General features: G+C 41.1%; 1 protein-coding gene across 1 annotated transcript; it reads right to left on the reverse strand.

The window, feature by feature from the left end:
* Positions 1-456: 456 nt before the first annotated feature.
* Positions 457-14364, reverse strand: LOC114667067 (zinc finger and SCAN domain-containing protein 21-like). The gene is made up of 4 exons (XM_028822196.2): positions 14269-14364; positions 10886-11771; positions 8680-9146; positions 457-1435 (listed from the first exon to the last, which is right to left on the reverse strand). Exons 2-4 carry the CDS (start codon positions 11740-11742, stop codon positions 642-644), a joined length of 2118 nt encoding a protein of 705 aa, XP_028678029.1. The 5' UTR covers positions 11743-11771; positions 14269-14364; the 3' UTR covers positions 457-641.
* Positions 14365-25286: the final 10922 nt, after the last annotated feature.

Consider the following 25286-nt stretch of genomic DNA (forward strand, 5'->3'; position numbering starts at 1 on the left):
CAGGTTACAACACTTTTTCCAAGATTGTAGGGTATCTTAAAGTATTTTTGCAGTGTTAGGTGTTGGTTTAGGGTTTCAAGCCAAAGCCTCAACCACTCCCTTTGTACAATTTAGAAAACGTAATTGGGATTTGGTTGGACAAAATGTGCTATATAAATAAATGAAAGGCTCTTAGCTACTCCTAGTAATAAAAAGCCACAATTGTGGTCCAGAAACCAACCAAATTCATTTCCCAATCTTGGTAAATTAAAAAAATCCGTTTGTTGTTTTCCCTTCTGGGCATAACACTAGTGATTCTCGGTCCTTTTTGTCCCATTCCAATGTGTCATCTGAAACAGAACTCTTTTGAAGAAGCTCATGGCATGCAAAGATCAAAGAATTTTCTGAATGTTACCAACATTATCGGACCTTGCAGACCTTATAGCAAATGAAATGACTTTAACCATAGTTATCCATGCTCTATTATTCAGGCTTTTTTTTTTTTTGCTGGTTTTACAACCTGCAGTTTTCTCAACTGGTACAACTTTCTATAGACTTATTGAAAATGACGATGAACATCTTTTGGGGTTTGCTTGCCGTAACTATAGCTGAAATCAAGCGTTAACCTGGACCTGGTTACCAATTGACGGAAGCAGTTCATCTCACTTGTGTGTGTTCTTGAGGACCTTTCTCTTTCTCCTAAAGGTTTCAGTTGCAGTTTTATCTGGTGATGAAGGTAACTCCCGTGCGTCCGTTAAAATGTTTCTGGGCTGTCTTGGAGTAACCTGCTCTATGACTTCTCTCTTTACTTTCACTTGTATCTCCTTTACTTCTGTACTTCCGCCACGATTGCAAGCTTTTTTCTCTTTGTGAACTCTGCAGTGTCTCTTAAAATTGCTTCTGTATGCAAATCTGTTACCACATTCTAAACAACAATATGGCTTCTCCCCAGTGTGAACTTTAATATGTCTCTGAAGATTGCCTCGGATAAAAAATTGCTTGCCACACTCCGTACAACAATACGGTCTCACACCGGTGTGAATCCTTTTATGGGTCTGGAGATGGCTCATTTGTGCGAAGTGTTTGCCACATTCAGAACAGCAATACGGTTTCTCTCCAGTGTGAATCCTCTGATGCTGCTGAAGGCTGCTATAATACAAGAATTGTTTCCCACAATCAGAACAGCAATGGGTCTTCTGCTTTGTGTGACACAACTTATTACTCCTGGATTTAGATCTGAAAGTTTCCCTACTCTCCTGGCAGACAGTCAAAGCTGATGAATTTGTATTTTGCAACTGTTGTTGAGTGTTAACGGAGACCATCCTTGTTAGTTGCCCAACATGTAAAGAGGTGGTTGAGGTCTTCTTACTTTCATCATATATCATTTGTCTTGATTTGCACTGAAGACGGGTCTGAGCAACTGAAGAGGGCGACAGGCTGGGTTTCTCTTGTAAATCTGCAGAAAAACATCAACAGCACATTTTGTGTGGTCATGACAAGTTTATAAACAGAAACAACAAGCGATAACCATTTAGCCCAACATTGCTTATTCTTGCTCAGGTAAACCCAGTTCACAAAAACAATTCCAAACATAAACATGATGCTGGACCACTGGTTCACACTTTTATTTCACTGAACATTGACTACTGCAATTCTTTATTTGTTGGTCTCCACTTAAAAACTGCACAGCATTCAAAACAGTGTGTTTCCATGGCTCAGAAGAAAAGCCCAGTTTTTAAATAAGTAATCACCGCACTCACAGCTTAAAGAGAGGGTGTGGTAGTGTGTCCGGAGCGGTTCTTGGACGCTATGTGATGCGTGCGTTTCCTTGCTTAAGTGCACAGGCGAGGAATCATCCGCATTCGATGCCGGGAGCTGCTAATCACCACACCTGAGCCACTTCACCATTATATATAGTAGGAGCGCGAGTGCAGGGGAGAAGAAACATCATCGAGAAAAAAAAAGTGGACGGAGGTTATGGGAGGCGGCAGGAAGCAGAAAGCTGGTGCACAAGCAAGCGAAGGCTGGCACCTGGGGCAGTCGGTAGTGGTCACTCCTGCTGAGCATTAGTGAGGAGCAGGAGTGACCGGAAGGAAGATGACTTTCTGTGGAAGACAGCGGGAGTCAGGAGGCTTGAGAGGTGGATGCCCCATCATGAGCACCATGGTCGCTGGGGAACCCAAGTCTCAGTCTGGGGAGAGCTGATCAAAGCCAGGGATCGGGAAGCCACCAGACTAGCAGGAAGAGATGGTCATCTGCAGGTAGGGCGACTCCCCTGGTGCAGGGCCTGGAAGAGAGAAGCTGGGGAGCGGCCAGAAGGCAGCACCGGGTTTTGTTTTAAAAAGACTGCTTCCAGACATGGTTTTTAACCTCGTTTTAACTGGATTTATTTATGGGATTTTAACCTCACTGTTTATAATGGATTATTTCTTTTAATGACGTTTGGAGCACTGCACTATTTATTTTGAACACTGTTTTGTTGTTTTTAATAAAAGCACTTGCACCTTTTTGCACCATCCCCTTGCTTCATTGTGTCCTCACTGCGCAGCTCATCCAGTAACATTACCAACAGTATTGGGATCAAGAGCTCCCAAAAGGGAGATGGGAGCACTGAAGCAGAACCCGCATCATCACACAGTGCTGCATGAATACTAACAAATACACAGAAAAAAAACCCACAGAACCCCAGTTTTATCATCTCTTCACTAGTAACCTCTGAAAGATGGAATCCATGTGAAGGTTCTCCTCCTTGTCTATACATGTGCTCTGCAGCTTCACTTGTTTATCTCCAGAAGCTGCTCTAATTACATTCATCCAATAGCTTATTTAGGTCTAGAACTTCTCACTGCTTGTTTGTTCCATGGATAAAGCTTTGCACGAAGGGTGACCAAGCATTTTGTGCTATTGATCCACATTTATGAATCAGCCTTCTGACTTCAGCATTGTTACTAATTTTTTTTTTTTTTATTAATTTTTATTGTAATCATTCCATACAAATAAATCAATTTATAACCAAACAAAATTGAAGACAAATCAAACCCCACCCCTGATTGTTACTAATTTTTAAGAGGATCTCAGAGTGATGTGCGCTTTTTATATTTCTGCCTTTATCTTGTATTGTCTTTTATAACACCTTACATACATTTTTCACTGTATTTAAGTATAGAGTATTTTATTTAATTTTTGAGGCACCTAAAATGACTGTTACCTCGGCATGCTTTATTTTAGATTCAGAAAGAATTCTGACGCCCTTCACTCTCCACACACTTTGTGTTGTAGATTTAATTTTAAATGTATCAACTTGCCATTTTTTTGCCCATCAACTACACTCAATAACCCATAACGACAAAGTGGAAACATGTTTTCAGAAAGGTTAGCAAATGCATTAAATATCAAAAACTAAGATCTCTTATTCATGTAAGTATCGCTCTAACACTTCAAATTGTGATCAGATGAATTCTGTTCACTTTAATTCTCCTTGGGATGTGTCTGGAACTTGACCGGAGTCCACCTGTGCCAAACAGAACTGAGTGGCCATTGTTCAGAAAGGTCCCACCGTTCACACTATGTCAAGACCAAAACCAAGGAACTTTCTATAGACCTCCACGATGTAACTGTTGTGATGCATAGATTAGGGCAAGGGGATAACACCATTTCTAAAGCTGTGTGTGTTTCCTGGACCACAGTGGCCTCAATAATTATGAAATGGAAGAAGTATAGAACCATTAGGAATCTTCCTAGAGATGGTCATCCTGCCAAGCAGAGTAATCAGGCAAGGAGGTCTTTGGTCAGGAAGGTGAACAAGAACCCAATGGTTATTCTAACAGAGCTTCAGAAGTCTACTGCTGAGATATGAGGTGTTGTCTGAAGGAGGACCATCTCAGCAATATTCCATCAATCAAGCATTTATGGTAGAATGATTAAAGAGAAGACACTCTTCACTAACTGACATATGATGGCATTTAAAGAACTTTGTGAGCATGAGGACAGTTATTCTCTGATCTTATGAGACAAAAATGAAACTCTTTGGGCAGAACTCCAAGTACTATGTGTGGTGAAGACCAGGCACTGCTCATCACCTGCCTAATACAATCCCTACAGAGAAACATGGTGGTGACAGCATCGTATGTGGGTTCTTCTTCAGTGGCAGGGACAACAGCTCACCTATCAGCATGAAGGAATACAACCAAGACAACCCCCTGAGCAACTTTGGGACAAGACTCTCTCTGAGTGTCTTTGAGTGGCCCAGCCAAAGCCCTGACATAAACCCCATAGAACATCTGTGGAGAGACCTGAAGAAGGCATTTTACAGACTCTTCACATCTTCAGTTTGAGAGGATCTACCAGGAGGAATAAGATAAACTGCTCAAATCCAGGTGTGCAAAGCTTGTACAGACAGACATACCCAAGACAACTCAAATTTGCAATTGCTGCCAAAAAGGCTTCTACAAAGTACTGAATTAAGGGTCTGAATTCTTATATGAATGAATGAATGAGAGATTTTAGCTTTTGATTTACTACATTTGAAGACCTTTCTAAAACAGTTTGTTTTCATTTTGGCATTCAGGGCTATTGAGTGTACTAGCTAATTTATTTTGTTGAAGACTCTATTTTAAACGCAGAAAGTAAAGGGGTCTGAATACGTTCTGAAACCACTATCAACAAAATCTATGATTATTACTAAAATCCAATCCTGTTATTGACTTTTTTTTCATTAGACACAGATTCACTTTTTCTCCCAACTTCCACTTTTGTCCCACTGCACTCTTAAGTGCTATAGAGACAGAATTTTGAAATGAATGCTGGGACACTAAAGACTGATAAAGATGAGAAAAATGTGATTGCTTCAAAGAAACCCCCGTTACTCTCTTTAAGTCATAATATAAAAGAATAACTTACAAGACTTTACTAAGTAATTACAAGCAAGAACAATAAAAATGTTAGAATTCACGAATGTTTAACAAGGTTCAAGGCCTGATCATTCCTGAATGTTTAACATTGTACGGAAAAGACAAAATTCTTTATATAAAGCAAAGCATCAAGAACAATATCAATATTTGGGGCTAAAATCCTATACCACAATCAAAAAGCTATCTGCCCCAAAATATAAAAAATGCCTTGACATATTTGACTGAAATTTGGTAACAGGTCAGGTCAGGCAGCATTCTACATTCGTTGCCGCACCCACCATACGACGAAACAACTCAGGATCCTGGTTGGCAACTCCCCAAGCAGACACGTGGTCCAGTCCCTCCCTCCGGAAATTACCATCTCTCTGCCGCAGCCAGGTGTTATGTGGGTGACCCCTTGGCTTGGTCCAGCCACTCAGGTCCCCAACAATGAGGATCCTACAAGTTGGATCACCCTTGGAGAAACGCGCCACATGGCCGTAGTGTCGTAACTGACGGTCCCTCACAATGCAGGTAATGTGCCTCATTCAGGACTCCGTGAGCAACCGCTCTTTCGACACAAAGTCAAATCAGCAGTACCCAAGGACTCTCTGAAGAGACACAGTACCAAAGGAGTCCGGTCTTCATCTCAGGTCACTGGATAATGTCCATGTCTCGCAAACATATAGCAAGACAGGAAGCACCGGACTCTAAAGACCTGGACCTTCATCCTTCTGCATAGATATCAGGAGCGCCACACACCTCTTTCCAGCAACTTCATGACCCCCCATGCTCTCCCAATCCGTCTACTGACTTCATAGGAAGAGTCACCAGAGACATGAATGTTACTGCCAAGGTAAGTAAACCTCTGGACAAGGTCGACACTCTCTCTGCAAACAGACACACTGCTGATGGCTGTGCCCAAAAGGTCATCAAAGGCCTGGCTCTTGGTTTTTAACCAGGAGACTCGCAAGCCCAGACACTCAGACTTCTCGCTCAGTCTCTTGAGAGCCCCAATCAGAGCCTCCACAGACTCTGCGAAGATCACAGCATCATCAGCAAAGTCAAGATCAGTGAATCTCTCTTCACCCGCAGATGCCACACTGAGGCTGGACCCCACGACCCTGCCCAACACGAAGTCCATACAAGCAGAGTTGGAGTAAGAACACACCCCTGATGAACCTCAGAATTAACTGGGAAAAATGCAAAGTTTATGCGTCCACTCTGCACCACACTCACAGTACCAGTGTACAGGCCGGCCATTATTTCCAGCAACTTTGAGGGGATCCCGCAAAGTCTCAGGATGTCCCACTGGGCAACACGATCAACTGAGTTGAACGCTTTAGGAAAATCAACAAAGGCTGCAAAGAAACTGCCGATATTCGCATTTGCGCTCCATGAGAACCCTTAGTGCCATGATGCGGTTGATGGTAGACCTCTTAGGCATAAAACCAGACTGCTCTGGTCCCTGGTAGGTGAGCAAGTGATCATGGATCCTATTAAGGGTGACCCTAGCAAGGACCTTACCCGGCACCGAGAGCAGTGTTATCCCCCTGTAGTTGCCGCAATCCAGATGATCACCCTTCTCTTTCCAGATAGGGATGACAAGTCCCGTTTTCCAGTCAGTTGGGATGATGCCTGTCTCCCAGATGGAAGCAAAGATTGCTTGCAATGACAGAAAGACAGCCTTAACACCAGTCTGGAGACGTTCACCCTCGGATAACACAGATTCCTGTAGCATACCCTACACTACCCATAACCATAGATGGTGTATCACTTGCTCACATATTCCTCCAACATACACCTCCTTATCTGCCCCCAGACCCCTTGCAGCCACTCTTCTCAGTTCCTGATACAGACCAGAGTTGCCATTAAGCCATGTACTGCGACTCCTCTAGATGATATCCACAGCATTACAGGACCCTCACCAACCTTCAGGGTCTTGTCACGGAAGATCTCCCAAATCACATAAGGATCAGCAGTCACACCCAAGTCCATAAGTTCCTCACACAAATTGCATTGCAAGCTTGTTAGAATCAGCCTGATCTTGGAGTCTGGCCAAGTCCAGGCTCATTTTACCAGTAGGTGGTAACATACTGGACCTAAGCTGGATCTTTAGAGTAGCAACAACAAGTATGTGGTCAGAATTCACAAACTGGGCACTTCTGTAGACCCTGCAGTTTTGTAAGAGCATCCAGCATCTGCCCAGGAGGTTGTGATTTACCTCCTTCACCTCATCATCAGTACTGGAGTACTAAGTCCAATGATATGGCTCAGGGTGCTGGAACCAGGATCCAGCGATTCGCAGCCCCTGACCCTTTGCAAAGTCAAGAAACATGAAGCCACTTTCACCACAGTCACTAGACCCATGGGGACCGAGACAATCCTCATAACCAGCCCTGTCAGTGCCAGTGGTCGCATTGAAATCACACATGACCAAAGGAGTGTCACCTTGTGGGCACCCATCAAACATCAAGCAAAGTTGCGAATAAAATGTCTCCCTTGCTGAAACATCTCAACTGTCAATTTTACTATTATGGGAAACGTGGAAGTCACTAAGCCTTGCACTGTGGTAGACCACAATAACGCAAGACGAATGTCGATCATGTGGGTCAGACACTGACCATTCTATCAGAAAAAAAATTACAAATATCCGCTTGTGCATTGGCTATGTGCACTAGTGACTATTTCAAAACATCATACAAACCATAAATGCTAAATCAGTACCCCAGTGGACACTAGACAGAGCTTTCCTACTGTCATCATTTTGATGTTTTAGTATTTACAGATATTTGTTGCAAATAATTATATTTTTGCTGTTAAAAAACATTAATTTACTGCTGTCATCTCATTTTTCCAGGGGTAAATATACTGCTAAGGAGGCTACGGAAATGAATGTATAACACATCCACGGGTTGGCAGCGGGCACTTGGCCAAATAAAAAGGAGTGAAACCAAATAAGATTTCACAAAACAACCCAAGTCAGTTTCCGGAATCTTTTATTGATTTGAACGCAAGAGTATAGTTCACGTTGCTCCTCACCTATAACTTAATAAAGTTTAGTCAAGTCCTCCATTCCTGCTGCGCACCTGAGCAGCTCTACTGAAAAACAGACAACTGACTGCTGAATTCTACAGTTGCACATTGTGGTCTACAGCACCTGCACATGTAGGGCCATCTTATGTATACAAGATTAATAAACATATTAGGCACAATTATAAAATAACAAAAAGAAGTTGTACTGTGTATTCAAGCAAAGAATATGTTTGGAAATTGGGCACAATAAAAATTAGTTTGTGGGAATTACTAAATTTGTTACAGCTTGCCTGAAGAAGGGGCCTGAGTTGCCTCGAAAGCTTGCATATTGTAATCTTTTTAGTTAGCCAAAAGAAGGGGTCATTTTGCTTGACTTCACACTAAATTTGTGCAGGATATCCATAAACCCCATATCAAAATGTCAAATCCTGTAAACATTACACAATTAAGAAAACTAAAGCCAGTAACACATTTGAAGACTACTTCCATAACAATAAATAAGAATCATCATGGGTTTCTGACAGGAGGACGCAGCCAAGTCAAGCTGGTGGGCTTCTTAACAAGTAACTGGAATAGCCGACAGTAAGAAAGCAAATGACAGAATTTCCTTGGACTTTCAAAGATCCTTCGAAACTACCTTGGATGTCGGTGGCTTCTAATGTACTAAACTGGAATTTCAGATAATTAATGGAACAAAAACAACAATAACCAAGGCTTCAATTTCAAGTATATAACATGGGCATCTTAAATTACAGGCACTTTTATTTTCACTTACTTTCTTCAGAATGATTTGTTGATGACACTTGATTTCCTGATGCTGCCTTTGAGGTCTTCTCTGTCCTCTTCCTGATAGCCGGTGCACACTCAGATCTCCCATTGACTGTCTGCTCCTGAGAACAACCCTGTTCAAACCGAGAGGAGACTAACCTGGTCACTGCACCATCCTGACATCCGTACTTAAGGATGGATTCAAGTTCATCTTTCTTCACACCATATATAATTTTATCTTTCTTCATGCTCATACTGAAAATCTTCTCCTCTTTTTCTTCTTTAATGTCTACTGACCCCAGTTCACTATGCTCATCAGTAATACAGAGACGCTCCTGTTTAGGCTGCACAGATTCCCATTCACCGACTTCTTTCTTAATATTTACTGCCTTTTTCTGCACCATGTTCATGTTTGCCTGACACATCTCCTCTGTCAAACCCATCCAAGAAAAAGCAGGTGTTTCTTCTTCATCTCTGGGTGGAAACAAAAAGGGAAAAATTAATCCAATCGAGATGAGCACATCACTTCCCACAATCAATCCACTGGCTCCTTGTAGCACCCCATATCCAATTCAAGTTATTGCTGCTTGCCTATTGAGCAGTGGTTCAGCACATACATAGCAGGCAGCAGCCTATACTGATGCTGCAATGTCTGCATATGATCAGACAAAACATCCAAGCACAGTTTCATCTCCTTGGGAGGATCAGAAGCAGCGTCTAATAATGTTACCACATACCCCTCCTAGAAGCTGAGCTTGTTAAATTGGACAACTATGCCCATCTTTTTTGCATGGCACGGAGATATCACCTTCCACCACTAGGCCTTGCTTATGTTCATGATGTAGCAGGATCCTGATAACTTTATTCTGGGTCCTTTCAAACTATAATAATACAGCATATGGTTGGGGGGGTGCCAGGACAACCGCCACTCGCATGCCACCCGGGAAAGAAAATGTGCAAGTGGCAGTTCGGTACCACTGCATTTCACCAGAAATAATAATAATTTGAGCAGTGAGAAAAGCGCTATATAAATATTAAAAAAAAATTATTATTATTACTACTACTACTACTAGGGGGCTTTGCTCGCCCATCCCCTCCCCCCGGGGCACCCTACACTTCTCTGCTACTCGCGTTCTGAAGGGGGGGGCTAAACACACACTAAGTAGATACGGACGGATCAGCTGCTGCCGATCTGCATATTTTGCTTGTCGTGCTGCGCGTAGATCATTTAAAAGCTTGCACAGCAGCTGTCCTTTTGTCTCAAGGGACGTTAAAGTGTCTCCAAGAAAATCACGTATCGTCTCCTTCCAAGATTTTTTTTTAATAATAGGGAGACAAGTGGTGGTTCGATACCCGGGCGTTTCACCACAAACACAGCTAAGGCTGTACTTAAAAGAAGTGGTGAGGCCGCCTTCTGCTGTTATGCACCTAAAATCTGGAATAGCTTGCCAATAAAATTTGCCAGGCTAATACGGTGGAGCATTTTAAAAAACTGCCAAAAACTCATTTTAATATGGCTTTCTCATAGCTTCATTTTAGTTTAATCCTGATATTCTGAATATGCATTTAATTATCATTCATGGTGGCTCCCCAGACCGTACTAACCGCTACTTTCTCTGCTGTTCTTTTTCTGGTTTTCTGTGGTGTTGATCTGCAGCACCACTATCTGATCAAAGCACCGTGCAGTCCCTACATTAATGGACTGAAGGCCAGAGATCCACATAACCATCATCGTCTAATTCTTCCATGTGAAGCCTGTAAACCATGAGGACTGATTGAGATCATTTATGTTAGGTAGAATGCCTAGAGGGGGCAGAGTGGTCTCATGGCCTGGAACCCCTGCAGATTTTGCTTTTTTTTTGTCTCCAGCAGAGTTTTTGCTTGTTTTTTCTGTCTTCCCTGGCCATTGGACCTTACTTTTATTCTATGTTAATTAGTATTGCCTACTTTTATTTTTATATTTTGTGTTTTTTCTCTTTCTTCATCACGTAAAGCACTTTGAGCTACATCATTTGTATGAAAATGTGCTATAGAAATAAATATTATTGTTGTTGGTCCACCGTACATCAAATTGCTGCAACAAGATGTATCAGTGAGCCACAATTATTATGTTGCTGTTGGAATCCATCAGAGCTAGGACTTTATCTCCATTGATTTCTGGTGAGGCTGTAAAACAAAGAGAGAGAGGGTTAAGTGCTACTGCATCATAGTACCTGTGGCTGTGAACCCTTCCACAGTCCATTGGTTCATCCAGCCGGGGACAATTGGACACAATGTGGTCAATCTCCCCGCATTTGTAACAACGGAGGGGCAGTGATGATTGTTCCTTTCTCCTAGCACCAAATTCTGCTTCCTTTTTCTCGTGTTCACTTCTCTGTAGCCGTGATGATCTGGTCTGTCGTTTTTCTTCTGGGAGTTCTGGACGAAGAGCAGTCTGATACCTTTCAATTATTTTCAATAGACCCACCATATTAGCCCAGTAATGTCTTTGTACAATTCTGGCAAGGTCTTCAGGCAGTGCATGCACAAGGTAGTCACATGAAATCATCTCTACAATGTTCTCAACCGTGTTTTCACCCAGTCTCAGCCATCGGGCCAACTTGTCCCAGAGTTCAAAGGCTTGGGAGCGTGCAGGCTTCTCAAGATCAAAACGCCAGGCCCTACATTTCTGTGCTTGACAATCTGAATTTAGTCCACACCTTGTGAGGATTTCTTTTTTCAGTACGTTATAATCCTCCATGGCACACTGCTCTAAATCATAGTAGGCCTGCTGCAGTTCACATGTTAAGAAGGGGGCAAGGATCTGTGCCCATTCTCCTCGCGGCCAATTATGCTGTGTGGCAGTACGTTCAAATCCGAGCAAGTAAACTTCTATGTTATCTTGGGCCTGTAATGGCCTAAGTACCTGCGACGGGCCCACGGCTCTTTCAGTATGCAAGTTGTCTCTAGCATTACTTCTGGCTTCATCATCTGCAAAATTAATTTGTTGAGTGGCTACCTGAACTTCAAGTTTTCGCAGCTTCTCTCCATTATTCCAAAAGACTTTGGTGACGCCAACTGGATCAGTCATCTTCCCCAGAAATCCTGCCAACTACGCCACTGTAAAATAAACAAGAGAGAGTCAGTCCAAAGAGTTGGGTACCGGCTGGGTTATCCTGGGTAATGTTGGAATTCAAAAAAATGTTGTAAATAAACAGCACACGATGGTGCACAACAACAGTGCCTACTCCTGCCAAAGAAAAGATTCTCCAAAGAGAAGACTGGTTTTAAGAGGACACTCCACCTTCCTTAGATGTAGGTCCTAAGACAAATGCCTACTTCCTGTGACTAGTGAGATTTTACAGCACCCCCCAATGAGAGGGGCAAGGTTTCCTGGGTTGGAGAGGAATTAAGGCCACTCATCTCCCAGTTGATATCTTTCTAAACAGTGGATGTAAGGGGAAATTGCTTTAGCAACAGCGCCCTCTTGGTTTTGGGAGGAACTGCTTACCTGGCAGGAACACCATATCAACCATTGACTCTCCCTGGCTGGTGTTTAATTTCCTTTTTTTATGTCTTTAATGCTCATGTTTGATTCATTTGTTTCTGTTAATGCTGGTAAGTGTTTTAATTTTGTGCATTATTCTGTGTGTTTTATAAAATATTTCATTTCTATGCATCTATGCTGTTACGTTCCATGCATTTTATGGGTGGCTCCCCAAGAGGCTGGACAGCTTGTCCGTCTCCATCAAGGGACTCCCCTCAGTCCTATAAAGGCTGATGAAACACGCAGTTCCTTGTGGTTCATTAAATGCATTTGATAGCTCTGTTGAGTCCTCTTGTTATTATTACTGTGCTTTTGTGGAATTACAGGATGTTTTTACCTTTATTAGGACCCTAAGATTTCCGTGATGCAGAAAACATGGACAGAATCAGGAAATTAATGCTTAAAAATGGATTTTAGATTTTAAAATGGAAATGTGTGGAATTTAGAGACTGAAGGCGTGACTGTTACAAAACTTTCCAATAAATTAATTGAATAATGTTGAGTTCTATCATTCAGATACTATTTTCTATTTTGTTGTTTAATAAGAGACCGTAATTCTTATATAGAAGCACAACTGGATTTCTACAGTTTGTGTGCGTGTTTCCTGTATGTTTTCTCATTCAAAGCATACGAATTAGCTTGCTGCACGAGACAGAAATGTCAAAGCGAGCAGTATCAGATACTCTAACTACGTTGAAAAAACTAAGAAACACAAGCTTAACTCCAAGATTGAGGGCACAACAATATCCCGGTGACTTTTACGAATCTGGGCAACAACTTTTCTGCACGTTTTGCCAGCATACCATAGTCTGGACATGAAAAGATACTTGCAATGGCCATGTCAAATCTAAAACCCATCTCAAGAAGAAGGAGAAATTAAGATCAAAAAGTGTTCCTCTTCAGGTAGTAACAGAGGAAATAATAAAATTGTCAGATGCAAGACGCCAGTTTGTGTCCATGTGAGTCAAACATACCGCTCGAAAAAAATGACGAAGATGCGTCCTTTCTTTATTAAGCATTGGAAACAAGGAGGCGCACTCCCAGAAAACGAGAGCAGTCCTCGTCAAACTCATTTGCCCAGTGTCTTTGAACAACATATGGATGCTGTTCTTCGAAAGATTCGTGGGAAGAAAATAAATTTAACCTAATTTTTAGCAAGAAAGGCATTGTTGTCCACACAACTCTGGACTGGATACGTTGGTTGCAGAACAAATAAACAGATAACCAAATGAATGTCTCAAAACGAATGGGGTGAGTATTTGACAAATGTGCAGCTTAAACTTCAGTTATACACTGGGGGCCACATCTGTGGTCACAGTGAAAAAAAATCTGGCTTGTTGCATGCATAATTTTTATTAGATTGCTTGATTTTAGCTAAACGCGTTTGTAAAATAATAAAATTATTCCATTTTATTAACTGTATCAACTGAATTTATAGTTCCTAATTATCCCGTAAACGCCAGAAGTGTCTTTACTCCACTGGGCACTTGAGCAAGACCCTTAACCTGCAATTGCTTCGTCCTGCGTATGACGTTAACCTTCATCCAGCACTGCAAACAGCTCCTCCAATTTTATAGGGAAAACCCGAGGGTTGGTGGCAGGTTTGGCACTCCAGGGACTTTAAATAAATAAATAAAAACACACTGATCTAGTGTGGTGCTGAGGTGTCACCCGTTGCATGGCTGCACTCGGGTGGTTCGTCATGTACAGGGTGTATCAACGCGCTGTAATCAGCGCATGCTTCCATAAAGCCAAGAATTATCGTGATCTGTTGTGTATGTAAAGAAACGCTGCCTTTGTGAGACTGAAGTGTGCGGCAATCAGCACGGACACAGACAGTGGGAATAATACAAATACACACTACGAAACTGTGTATTCGGAGCGACGGCGTTATGTCTCAGTACTCTACAGGAGATTATACGAGTACAAACGGTATCCACCAAACGCTTCTGTGGAGTAAGAACGAGGGCAGATAATAGTGAACGTAACTTTGAATAATGTCAATCTGAACGGATAGTAGGGACACTTTTTACAGACACAAAGTGCTCAGTCCAAACTCGGACCACTTACCTCTCTATCTGTCGGTGAAGCTGTTATGTTCAAAGCCACCTGCACTCCCTACTTACTGCACAACTAAAAACTCCACTCCACTAAACGAGAACAACAAGGCGCTTCGCGGCTGCAGTTTCCGTCGCGTTTTATGACGTCACGCATCTTTTAAATGTTCGCGCAATATTGCCCGTTTCACCTAACCGGCGTGGGCTCAGATGTGAACATTAGGGTATGTGTGTTGCAAGAAGGTTGACTGTTCACGGCGATTAATAATATTAATAATACATTTAATTTTTATAGCGCCTCTCTCATGCCCAAGGCATTTAAGGATTTCGTGCAATCCAGTGCTTGCTCTTTAAAGACAATCATATCACCGAAAACTGCGGTGGGTTGGCACCCTGCCCGGGATTGGTTCCCTGCCTTGTGCCCTGTGTTGGCTGGGATTGGCTCCAGCGGACCCCCGTGACCCTGTGTTCGGATTCAGCGGGTTGGAAAATGGATGGATGGATATCACCGAAAAACGCAGGAGTAAATAATTCACGATTAAGCTTTTTATTTTACTGGTAAGTTTATTTGTATAAAGTTTGCTCTATTCAAAGACCTCCACAGGAAAAGATGAATTGAAAAGAACATGGTAAAATAAAGTAAACGTTTACAGATATGGCAAAAATGCAAATTTCTGAATTTTATTTTCATGTAAATATACTAGCACATACCTCTGAATGCAAAATAAGTGAATAAAAAGACTAATTAAAAATTAGATTATTTAGAAGTAAAACTGATCAATTTATTTATGAGAGAGATGGGAGTAGATTCATACCTGGTGACATGGATCGTGGACTATCTTAAAGACAGACCTCAGTATGTGCGTCTCGGGAACTGCAGGTCTGACATTGTGGTCAGCAGCACAGGAGCGCCACAGGGGACTGTACTTTCTCCGGTCCTGTTCAGCCTATATACATCGGACTTCCAATACAACTCAGAGTCCTGCCACGTGCAAAAGTTCGCTGATGACACTGCTATCATGGGCTGCATCAGGAATGGGCTGGAGGAGGAGTATAGGGACCTAATCAATGACTTTGTTAAATGGTGCGACTCAAACCACCTACAACTGAACACCAGCAAAACCAAAGAGCTGGTGGTGGATTTGAGGAGGCCCAGACCCCTCATGGACCCCATGATTATCAGAGGTGACTGTGTGCAGAGCGTGCAGACCTATAAATACCTGGCAGTCCAGTCCAGTTTATCATCTAGCTGCACTCCCAATACTGATGCTCTGTGCAAGAGAGGACAGAGTGGACTATACTCCTTAGAAGGCTGGTGTCCTTCAACATCTGCAATAAGATGCTGCAGATGTTCTATCAGATGGTTGTGGCGAGCACCCTATTCTACGCGGTGGTGTGCTGGGGAGGCAGTATAAAGAAGAGGGATGCCTCACGCCTGCACAAACTGGTGATGAAGGCAGGCTCTATTGTAGGCACAGAGCTGGACAGTTTGAGACCTGTGGCGGATCGACAGGCGCTGACACTGATTGTTTTTATCAGTATACTGCTGCTGGAGTATGTGAATTTCCCCTTGGGAATTAATAAAGTATCTATCTATCATCTATCTATCTATCATTGGTCGGAGTGAAAACCCCCAGCCACAGTGGTACCTTAGGACTAACCTTGAGATCCCGTTCCTACTCCATTCAGATTCATTTTTTGGCCAAATAATGTATTGTTCTCCGATCCTTCTCACTCTTTGTCTTATGTCAAACGAATCATTATGGGGTCTTGCATGTCTTCGGCTTTCCCTGTTCTATGTGCATCTGCCTTACTTCATAGTGTCAAATACAATTTCCATTCTAGAGCCCCCAGGAACACAATCATCACTCCAGAATATTCATTTCTCTCTGTATATTCCCTCGTCATTTTCCTTTTGGGTTCCCGGGTCAATAGGAGCATGTAGAGGTGGTGACTTTTTACACAAACTTCTGTCCATTCACTAATCTGCTCAAGGTATCATCACATTGGGCCAGCTTAAAAACACTAGTTACCCAAAACCAATTAAGGTGAAAGCCTAAAGTTTCAAGGGTCTTGGAGGGTGGGTATGGGTCACACATTTGTACATGGATACAGACATGGGAAGTGCAGAAACATCCAAATAAACAAACACCAGGCAAGGATTTCAGCCCAGGACTTTAGAGTTGTAAAGTAGCCATAACTGTAACATGTGACTCTTCATTCAAATGGTGCACTCATTTCTAGAAAGGCAACAATCCCTACCAGTTACCGAAAAATATCTGAGAAACCTGGGTTTTACCAGTTTTGCCATTGTTTAACTTCTCCTATAAAATGTTGTGTTAAATAATAATATATGCACCCCCATACAAATTCCACTTCTTCTAAAGCCTTATTCACGTTCATGGGGGTCTGATGTATCGAACCAGTCTCCTCCACTCTCATCTGTTGTATACCTCCTTGCCTGATACCACTTTCTTCCTTAGATCCTCATTAACACAATCCATCTGCTTTCTCTTTCATCATCCTTTTCTCTTCTGTCCAAACACCTCCATATCTATGATTATTATCCCCATATTATTTACCTCTCTTCTCATGACATGCTTGTTGTACTTTAACTTTCTTTCCTGTATAACTTTGAAATTTCCCCAGATTTGACTCTACCTCTGATTCTCTCCTTACTGATCTTATCAAGCTTTGTTACTCCACACATCCATCTCAACATCCTCATTTCTCTAGCAGTCAGTTTCTTCTTGTGCACCTTTTTAACTGCCTGGATTTCTGCTCCATATAACAATGATGGTCTGACCACTGTTTTATACAATTTCACTCTTGCACTGATTCTTTGCTCTCATAACACTCCCGATTCCTTTTTCCAGTTTCTCAACCTGATTGCATTGTATGGTTTATTTCTAGATCTAGTTCTCCATCCTCTGCTATTGTTGATCTGACACATTTGAATGTTCCCACCCTTTTAAGCCCTTCTCCCAGGAGGTTAACTTCTCCATCTTGTTCTTGTCCCTTGATAATGTTAGATATTCTGTCTTTTTCCTACTAATCTCAAGGTCTCTGTCCTCCATAGCTCTTCTCCACTGCTCTAGTTTCTTTCCTCAATATTTTTAGTGGTACCACATTGCACGATGTCATCAGCAAATAGCATGTACCATGGGGCCTGATCTACTCCTCCCCTAGCAATGGCAACCATTATTAGAGTATAAAGATATGGACTTGATGATCCTTGATGTAACAGAAGCTTAACAGCAAATCCATCTGTTATTCCTACACTAAATCTAATTTGTATGCAAGCAGAAGGCCCACTCACACATATCCTTAACTGTCTTTATATACTTCTTCAGTATTCCCTTCTTTTCCTTAAATCTATGAGTTGACTTGTCATTTTTGGTTTTTGAAATTTTTTATTGACTAGATGTCCTTCCTGATGACAACCATAGTTATTGGTGGAGGACCTAGCCATTGAGTAAAATATCTATCTGTAAGGCAGCAGTTTAGTGGTATTCTTGAGCCCCCCTCACCTCCCATAATGGGTATTAGCTAGTTCATTTTGACTAGGGGAAAATATCTGAGGGAGTTTCCCATTGACCTCCTCACAGTTTGGCTTTCCAAGGTAAATGGGCCTGATTTACATGTGACATTTTTGCATACAAGCCTTGGGCTTCAAGGAATGAAATTTACCATGGTGTGCTATGTAGAGGAACTGCAGTAGTCTTGTTATTAGTAGAGACTACGTATCAGAAGGAAAAGCTTACACATTAGGCCTTCTCTTTACATTGTCTGTGGGTGATTCTCAAGATAGAGGGCACTATACTATGGCCATCAATTTCCAGCCAAAAAATGTGATCGAAAGCATCATGTACACAAAAAAATGGAATGCCGTTCTCAAAAGCTGTCTGTCTGTTTCACCTATATGTGACTGTCCCCTGCAGATATTTTATCAATCAGTCACATACCTGGAATGGGCATTCAAATTGTAATAACATCCAAGACTAGGTTTTCATGTATTGTGATGGACAGCACCTATGGGCTGGAATCCCTTCTGGGATGGGCACACATCCATTACCTGTCCAAGAGGCTAGGACAAAGAAAGGACAGAACAATTCCTGTCTTTACCAGGGAGTCACAAGTAGATGCCGGCAAAATGAAGAGTGTGTTGACATCCCAGTTGGGATGAAGCAAGAAACGTTACCCTGTCAGGAGGTCAATACAATAGAAGTACTGGGGAAGACAACTGGATATGGGCTACAGTCTCCCCTGATAGAATAGATGGCAGCATCCCTGTTGTTTGTTATACATACAGACACCCACGGGGCATGCTGAGAACTGTCGTACCATGGAGCAGCCCTGTTGGGTTCAGGTGGTGCTGCAAGGATACATGATGCCTATTTTGGGGGGCTTACACTTGACCACTTGCAAGGATACATGATGCCTATTTTGGGGGGCTTACACTTGACCTGGAAGTGCTTCCTACAGGCACCAGAAGCATTCCTGGATCTTCCATAAAAGGAGCCACTCTTCCTCACCTAGGCAAATTAGAGTCGGGTGGAAGATGGACAAAGCTTGCCAGAAGGAGTGAAAGTAAAGGGAACAGAGAGAGAGGTGAAGAATACTTGTGTTTGTGGCCTTTTGTAAGATAGTTGTGGTAATAAAACCCTGCATTTGAACCGATGTAGTTGTGGCTGGGATTTGGAGAGCTGCAATGTACGGAGCCCCCGAGGGGACATTGTGCAGTTTTTTTTCTGAGGATTTTTCTGGTGCGCACCAGATAGTTTCAAGTGCACACCAGATAGTTTCGGGTGCGCACCAGATAGTTTCAGGTGCGCACCAGATAGTTTCAAGTAAGGACCAGATAGTGTCAAGCGCGCGAATGATACTTGCGCGTGCGCACCAGAAACTATCCCATGCTCACCCCTTGATACTGTTACGGGCCTCACATATGGGCTTTGTATAGGGATTATGTGATATTAAAAAAAAAATCTGTCAGTGCACAGTTTCACGTGTAAAGTTCATAATGGAGAAAGGCATTTTTGAATTTTTAGAGTCGAGAAACGTTGCAAAAGAAGACATACAGAGACTCAAAGACGACAAGGTAGGACAATTTGTCTCGGCAACTTCCGATACTTTTAAAATAATGGATTTTTAAGCAGTATACTTTTTAGTATTGACAGAAATGTAGGCAATATCAGTGTTTCTCAACCACTATTGACTTGCTTGACATGATCTGCGATATTTTTCCTGTTCTTACTCGCGCTCGCTTCACTTAGAGGTACAAACTCCACCTGCTCTTTAGTTATATTTTATTTACCGGTTGAAATCACGCTCGTTTCTCCAAAGGGGTACTGAGACCATAAACATACCGGGCTAAATTACACATAGCCTAATAGCTAATAGTTGTTAGTACAGTACCTTCAGAGAATTTGTGGTTTGATTGAAATACTGACAGTTTTTACGCTAACCCCTTGCTTTGCGCTTTTTTTCACGACTCACTCAGCTAGGTTAGTTTATCGGGCTCTTATTCAGAAAGCGGACGCCACTTGGTTGTTTCACAATAATTAAAATTAGGTATATAAGTAGGTTTCACATTCCTGTTATCATTTTAGCCCTATAATAGTGATTTAACATCAGGGACCTATTTTATTAACCTTAAGGTTAGTGTGTGGGCGAGGGGAAGGCCGTCTCAAGTGGCGCCCGCTTTCTGAACAAGACCCGCTTTATCGACACAGTCAGACACCCACACTGAATAACACGGGTCCATTTTAAAGTTGTTAATACTGGTCCGGACTTTTTCCATAATTCTCGCAAAGATGCTGGGATAAAAACTGAGTCCCCACAAGCCCGAACGTTAAAAATCCTGAAAAAGGGATATATGGAATTAGTTTTATATGTTCATCATTATGTGGCAGCGAAACCCACAAAGTGCGACCTTGTCTCCAGCATTTGAAAGACAAAAATTTGTATACATTTACACGCTTTATTAGAATAATGGATCTATCAGATTTAAAACCAGCATTTTGAAACTGTGATGGCAGCTCCAATCACTGAACTACACATGTCACAATTGTTGATTGCTTAATAGTCTTTTTATACTTGTACCAATGTTTAAATACATAGGACAATAGCTGAACTTGAACTCGATGGTAAAGTAAATGAGTAGTTAATGATTTTGCAACATATATAGTTGTATATAGCCCAGTTATTTGTTGATGGTGGCAATGGTTATTTTATAAACTTTAGAGTTTTTTTTTTCATCATAAAATTCTTCATTTTATTATTTTTCTCATATACTGTTGAAGGCACTGCTTGAATTGTGTTAACATCAAATGTAGAAGAAATATTTGCGATTAAATGCATATACTGTATTGTGCATTTCATTGGGCACATTTGTATCATATACAGTGCATCTTTGTTGTTATAGTAATATCTTACATTATTAATTGTTTAGACATCTGTTCTCACATAGAACTGACATTTACTCATTTGCAGTGCTATTGCTTGATATGACTGCAGCACAGTGCCTTGAACAGTAAACAGCCCCTGTATGTCACTGGGAAGGTTCACACATTGCAAGCACAGCCAGTGACAATGTCGGAATTACGTTTAAACTCCAGAAGATCCATCTTCTAAACATGCTTATCTAAAGCAAGGGTGTCTATCCCAGAAATTATTGTGTAAGGCAGGAACAGTCCCTGGATAAGGCGCCAGTCCATTGCAGGGTAAACACAAAAACACACACCAGGGCTAATTTAACATCAGCAATACACCTAACCTTCATGTCTCTGGACCATGATAGGAAACTGGAGTATTCTGGGGACACCCAAATGGACACAGGGAGATCATGAAAACTCCACACAGGGAGGACCCAGGACACAACCCCTGGTCTCCTTACTGTGAGGCAGAAGGACTACCTCTGCATCACTGATGTTTCTAAAAAGTGTGTGCTCCATTAGGTTGCCATATTTCTAAATGTTATTACTAACAAAGCATTAAAGATAAACTGATACTTTATTTATAGTAATGGTAATGAAGGGAAATTATATATTTCTTCCTGGGGATTTTACTGGTATAATAGTAATAGTAATGGTTGTTACCCACAACACCCCTGATGAATTTTCTGCTTGTGTGTGTATAATTGTACATTGCAATAGTGCATCATCCATAGGGTTTGCTTCCTACTGTATGTTGCTATTAGTGCTGCTGAGATCATTACTGGCCCATTGTAACTTTATAGTTTTTGAATGTAGTAATAGGAAGGTAGGAATAACTATATTTTGGCAATTGAGAGAAATTTATAACATATTTTCAGTATTCAGAAAATCTTCTATTATTGTTTCTTTTAAATAAATACAGTATGTTATACAATACTATGTATAGCTGTGTAGTTCTATTCTTGTTAAAATGGCAAGAGTGGATACCCAAAATTATCTGGATGTTATAATTTAGACCCTTTTGCTCAGTGACAAAGGGAAATTTGGATCTGAGCACTGTGTTCTCTTTAGTGTCTTCTAATCTGGATATTAGGATAAAGGGTTTTTGACAAACATTTAATTTATTATTTTGTTAAACTCTCCTAATCCAATGAAATGGTGGTAGGACTTGTTGCAGCACTGGCTTAATGTAGGAACCAACTCTGGATGGGTTTCCAGTCCACTGCAAGGTACATCAATACACTCAATCACATTTAATGAAATCTGAAGACTTAATGGACCAAAATAAGCTTTGCTATGTTTACGTTGTTATGTTCTGTATTAATCATATAAGGGATGTAATTTTTTCTGTATTTTTACATTTGGTTATTAAAAGCAACATTTATTAATCAGTTTTACACAGATATTTTAACTTTAAGACCTGCAAATTAGATTTGGAACAATTTACAACACAGACGTGAAGCATGCTTCACCTCTTCAGATTCTGTACAGTAAGTGGGTTAGTAGTTTGTGTGAGTAAACTTTTGCATTGCATTAGCTGTTTCTTCTAGTGGAGTACACCCCTAAAACATCCATCTGAATGAATGCAGATGTCATTTATTTGCTTTGTTTTAACGTTGCTAGCTAACTACTTTTGAGAGGATGAAATTAGAACAGCAGCACTCGCATAGTGTTACGGTAGTAGGTATGGTTTTAATGCAGTTGTATCAAGAACAACAGCATTGCTTTAACCACTGTTTTGTCCTACCATCTAAAATACCCTTCCAACAGTGGTCCTGTGGTGAGCTGATAATTTTGATGGGGGCTTAAGAATGGCTACCACAAATTAGGCATGGCAATAAGTGTGGTATGTTCTGATTTAAGTAGAGTAGATGTTTCTAAAAAGTGGCTGCTGAGAGTATGCTAAACTAGAATATCAGAAAATTTAGGCCACGGCAATATCCTACTGTGAATTGTTCATGGCATACACTATACATGTAAAATCAACTAGCTTTATTGTCATATCATCAATACACAAAAAATAAATACTAGATAAGTGATTAGATAGTAATAATTTTCAACAAGTAATAAATGTATTGCATATAAAGAAGCTACTAGACGCAGAATAGAGGGCAAGAGGTTAGCACAGAGTTCAGAGTCTGGACCCTCAAGGGGTAGAATCTGATGTAGTATCTGGCAGAACTGGTTTGGATGCTCATTACTTTCTGTCAGATGGGAATGGGACAAAGGGACCTTTAAAACAATTAGACTTTAGAACAGAATGACTTTTAAACACCAAATAATTGCAGCAAGATATGTGTTTTCATGATTTTTTTTCTCATTGCAGATTGACATGAGTGTCATAACTGTCATGAGTGATGAAGAACTCAGAGCATATACAGTGATCCCTCGCTATATCGCGCTTCGCCTTTCGCGGCTTCACTCCATTGCGGATTTTATATGTAAGCATATTTAAATATATATCGTGGATTTTTCGCAGGTTTCTGAGGACAATGGGTCTTTTAATTTCTGGTACATGCTTCCTCAGTTGGTTTGCCCAGTTGATTTCATACAAGGGACACTGTTGGCAGATGGCTGAGAAGCTACCCAGCTTACTTTTCTGTCTCTCTTGCGCTGACTATCTCTGATCCTGACGTAGAGGGATTGAGCAGGGGGGCTGTTCGCACACCTAGACGATACGAACGCTTGTCTAAAAATGCTGAAAGAATATCTTCACGTTGCTATCTTTTGTGCAGCTGCTTCCTGAAACGACATGCTGCACGGTGCTTCGCATACTTAAAAATTCGAAGGGCACATATTGATTTTTGATTGAAAAACAAACTCTGTCTCTCTCTCTCTCTCTCTCTTTCTCTGCTCCTGACAGAGGGGGTGTGAGCTGCCGCCTTCAACAGCTTTGTGCCGCAGTGCTTCGCATACTTAAAAGCCAAACAGCCCTATTGATTTGTTTGCTTTTCTCTATCTCTGTGACATGATCTGCTCCTGACGCGCACTCCTTTGAAGAAGAAGATATGTTTGCATTCTTTTAATTGTGAGACGGAACTGTCATCTCTGTCTTGTCATGGAGCAGAGTTTAAACTTTTGAAAAAGAGACAAATGTTTGTTTGCAGTGTTTGAATAACGTTCCTGTCTCTCTACAACCTCCTGTGTTTCTGCGCAAATCTGTGACCCAAGCATGACAATATAAAAATAACCATATAAACATATGGTTTGTACTTCGCGGATTTTCTAATTTCGCGGGTGGCTCTGGAACGCAACCCCCGCGATGGAGGAGGGATTATTGTATCCCCAAATATGGAGATTGTATTGCAGTGAGAGCTTTTTGTCATCAAAACACTGCTCTAGGTTCTAGTGGGGGAGAATCAACTGCAAAATCATTGATCCTGCAGAGATTAAAGGCAAAGTTTAAAAAAGCAGCAGAAGAGGTTACTGATAACAAGCATACTGTATATCCAAAAGATCATTTGCCTTTGGAAATAAGTATGCATCAAAAGATAATCGCCATCTGGAAATGGGGTGGTTGAATTTCCAGGATGGAGAGTATCACCAAATACGAATGAAAAACAGAGGAGGAACAAGACACTTGGCTGCCAAAAAAAATACAACAGTTGAAGAACTTCTTGGTGTTGGGAAGCAGCTGTTTTTCCCAAAAGGCATTTCTTCAAAAGGGTCTGCAGATTAATTTGTTTTTGAAATTCGTGACTTTGCTCAAAATATTGTGTTGCCAGAAGTCACACTGTGTCAGCTTTATGAACAGAGTAAACTACGAATGTTACGTCTATATCTTTGTTCAAAGAAAACAGATATTGATGAGTCGCTAGCCCTTGTCATTTCTTCAGATACAGATTCTGACTTTGTGCCTGATGGGTCAACCCAGATCAAGCTGAGAAAGGTATGCAGTACACCCTATATCCTAAATGTTTATCATAAGACCTGGGTTCAAATTATATTGGAAGAGTTTGGGAAAAATAATGGGATAATACTACAGTACATATTTCTAAAAGTGCTTTCACACTGCTGAATACTTAGCACTAATGTGTTTTCTTAAAAGGCCAGTGTAATGAAAAGAAAACCAAAACTAAGAAAGCAGAGCTATGTTCGAGTTGATGAAAAGATTGATAGTCATTCCCACGGAAACATATCTTCAGTTCCTGAGATGGATGAATCACAACACAAAGAGCAGAGTGTGGTACGCATAGTAGGTTTTCATTGAACGTTCTTCAGATTTACGTATCTCCAGTTCAGCCACTAAAATATATGATCTCTAAGCTTTATGCTTTCTAAGATGTAAAGTCTGAATTTAAGCTGTTAATTTCTTTTTTAAGTTCTGTAGCTTTACATTGTGGAAGTACGTTGTAATTGAGGGTTATTTGTATTCTTTTGAACAGGTCACTACAGTAAAAAGGAAATCAGAAAGAAAGATGAAGTGGACAGATAATAAAGTGGATGAAAATTATGATGGTAGTGGTCATGGAAGAATATCTTCAGATACTGACCATGATGAATGCCCACATGAGCAGCTGAGAAGGGTAAGGTGTAGTCTGATTTCATTTTTGCTAATTATAGATATATATATATATATATATATATATATATA

The sequence above is a fragment of the Erpetoichthys calabaricus genome, chromosome 1 (genome assembly GCF_900747795.2).
Source record: "Erpetoichthys calabaricus chromosome 1, fErpCal1.3, whole genome shotgun sequence".
Classification (NCBI taxonomy): Eukaryota; Metazoa; Chordata; class Cladistia; order Polypteriformes; family Polypteridae; genus Erpetoichthys; species Erpetoichthys calabaricus.

Coding starts and splice junctions, on each gene's coding strand:
- LOC114667067 (XM_028822196.2), bottom strand. CDS start 11,742: ATGACTGATCCAGTTGGCGTCACCAAAGTCTTTTGGAATAATGGAGAG. Junction 9,147..10,885: donor GGAAGGGTTCACAGCCACAG/GTACTATGATGC, acceptor GTTTCCACCCAG/AGATGAAGAAGAAACACCTG. Junction 1,436..8,679: donor AACAAATCATTCTGAAGAAA/GTAAGTGAAAAT, acceptor GTTTTTCTGCAG/ATTTACAAGAGAAACCCAGC.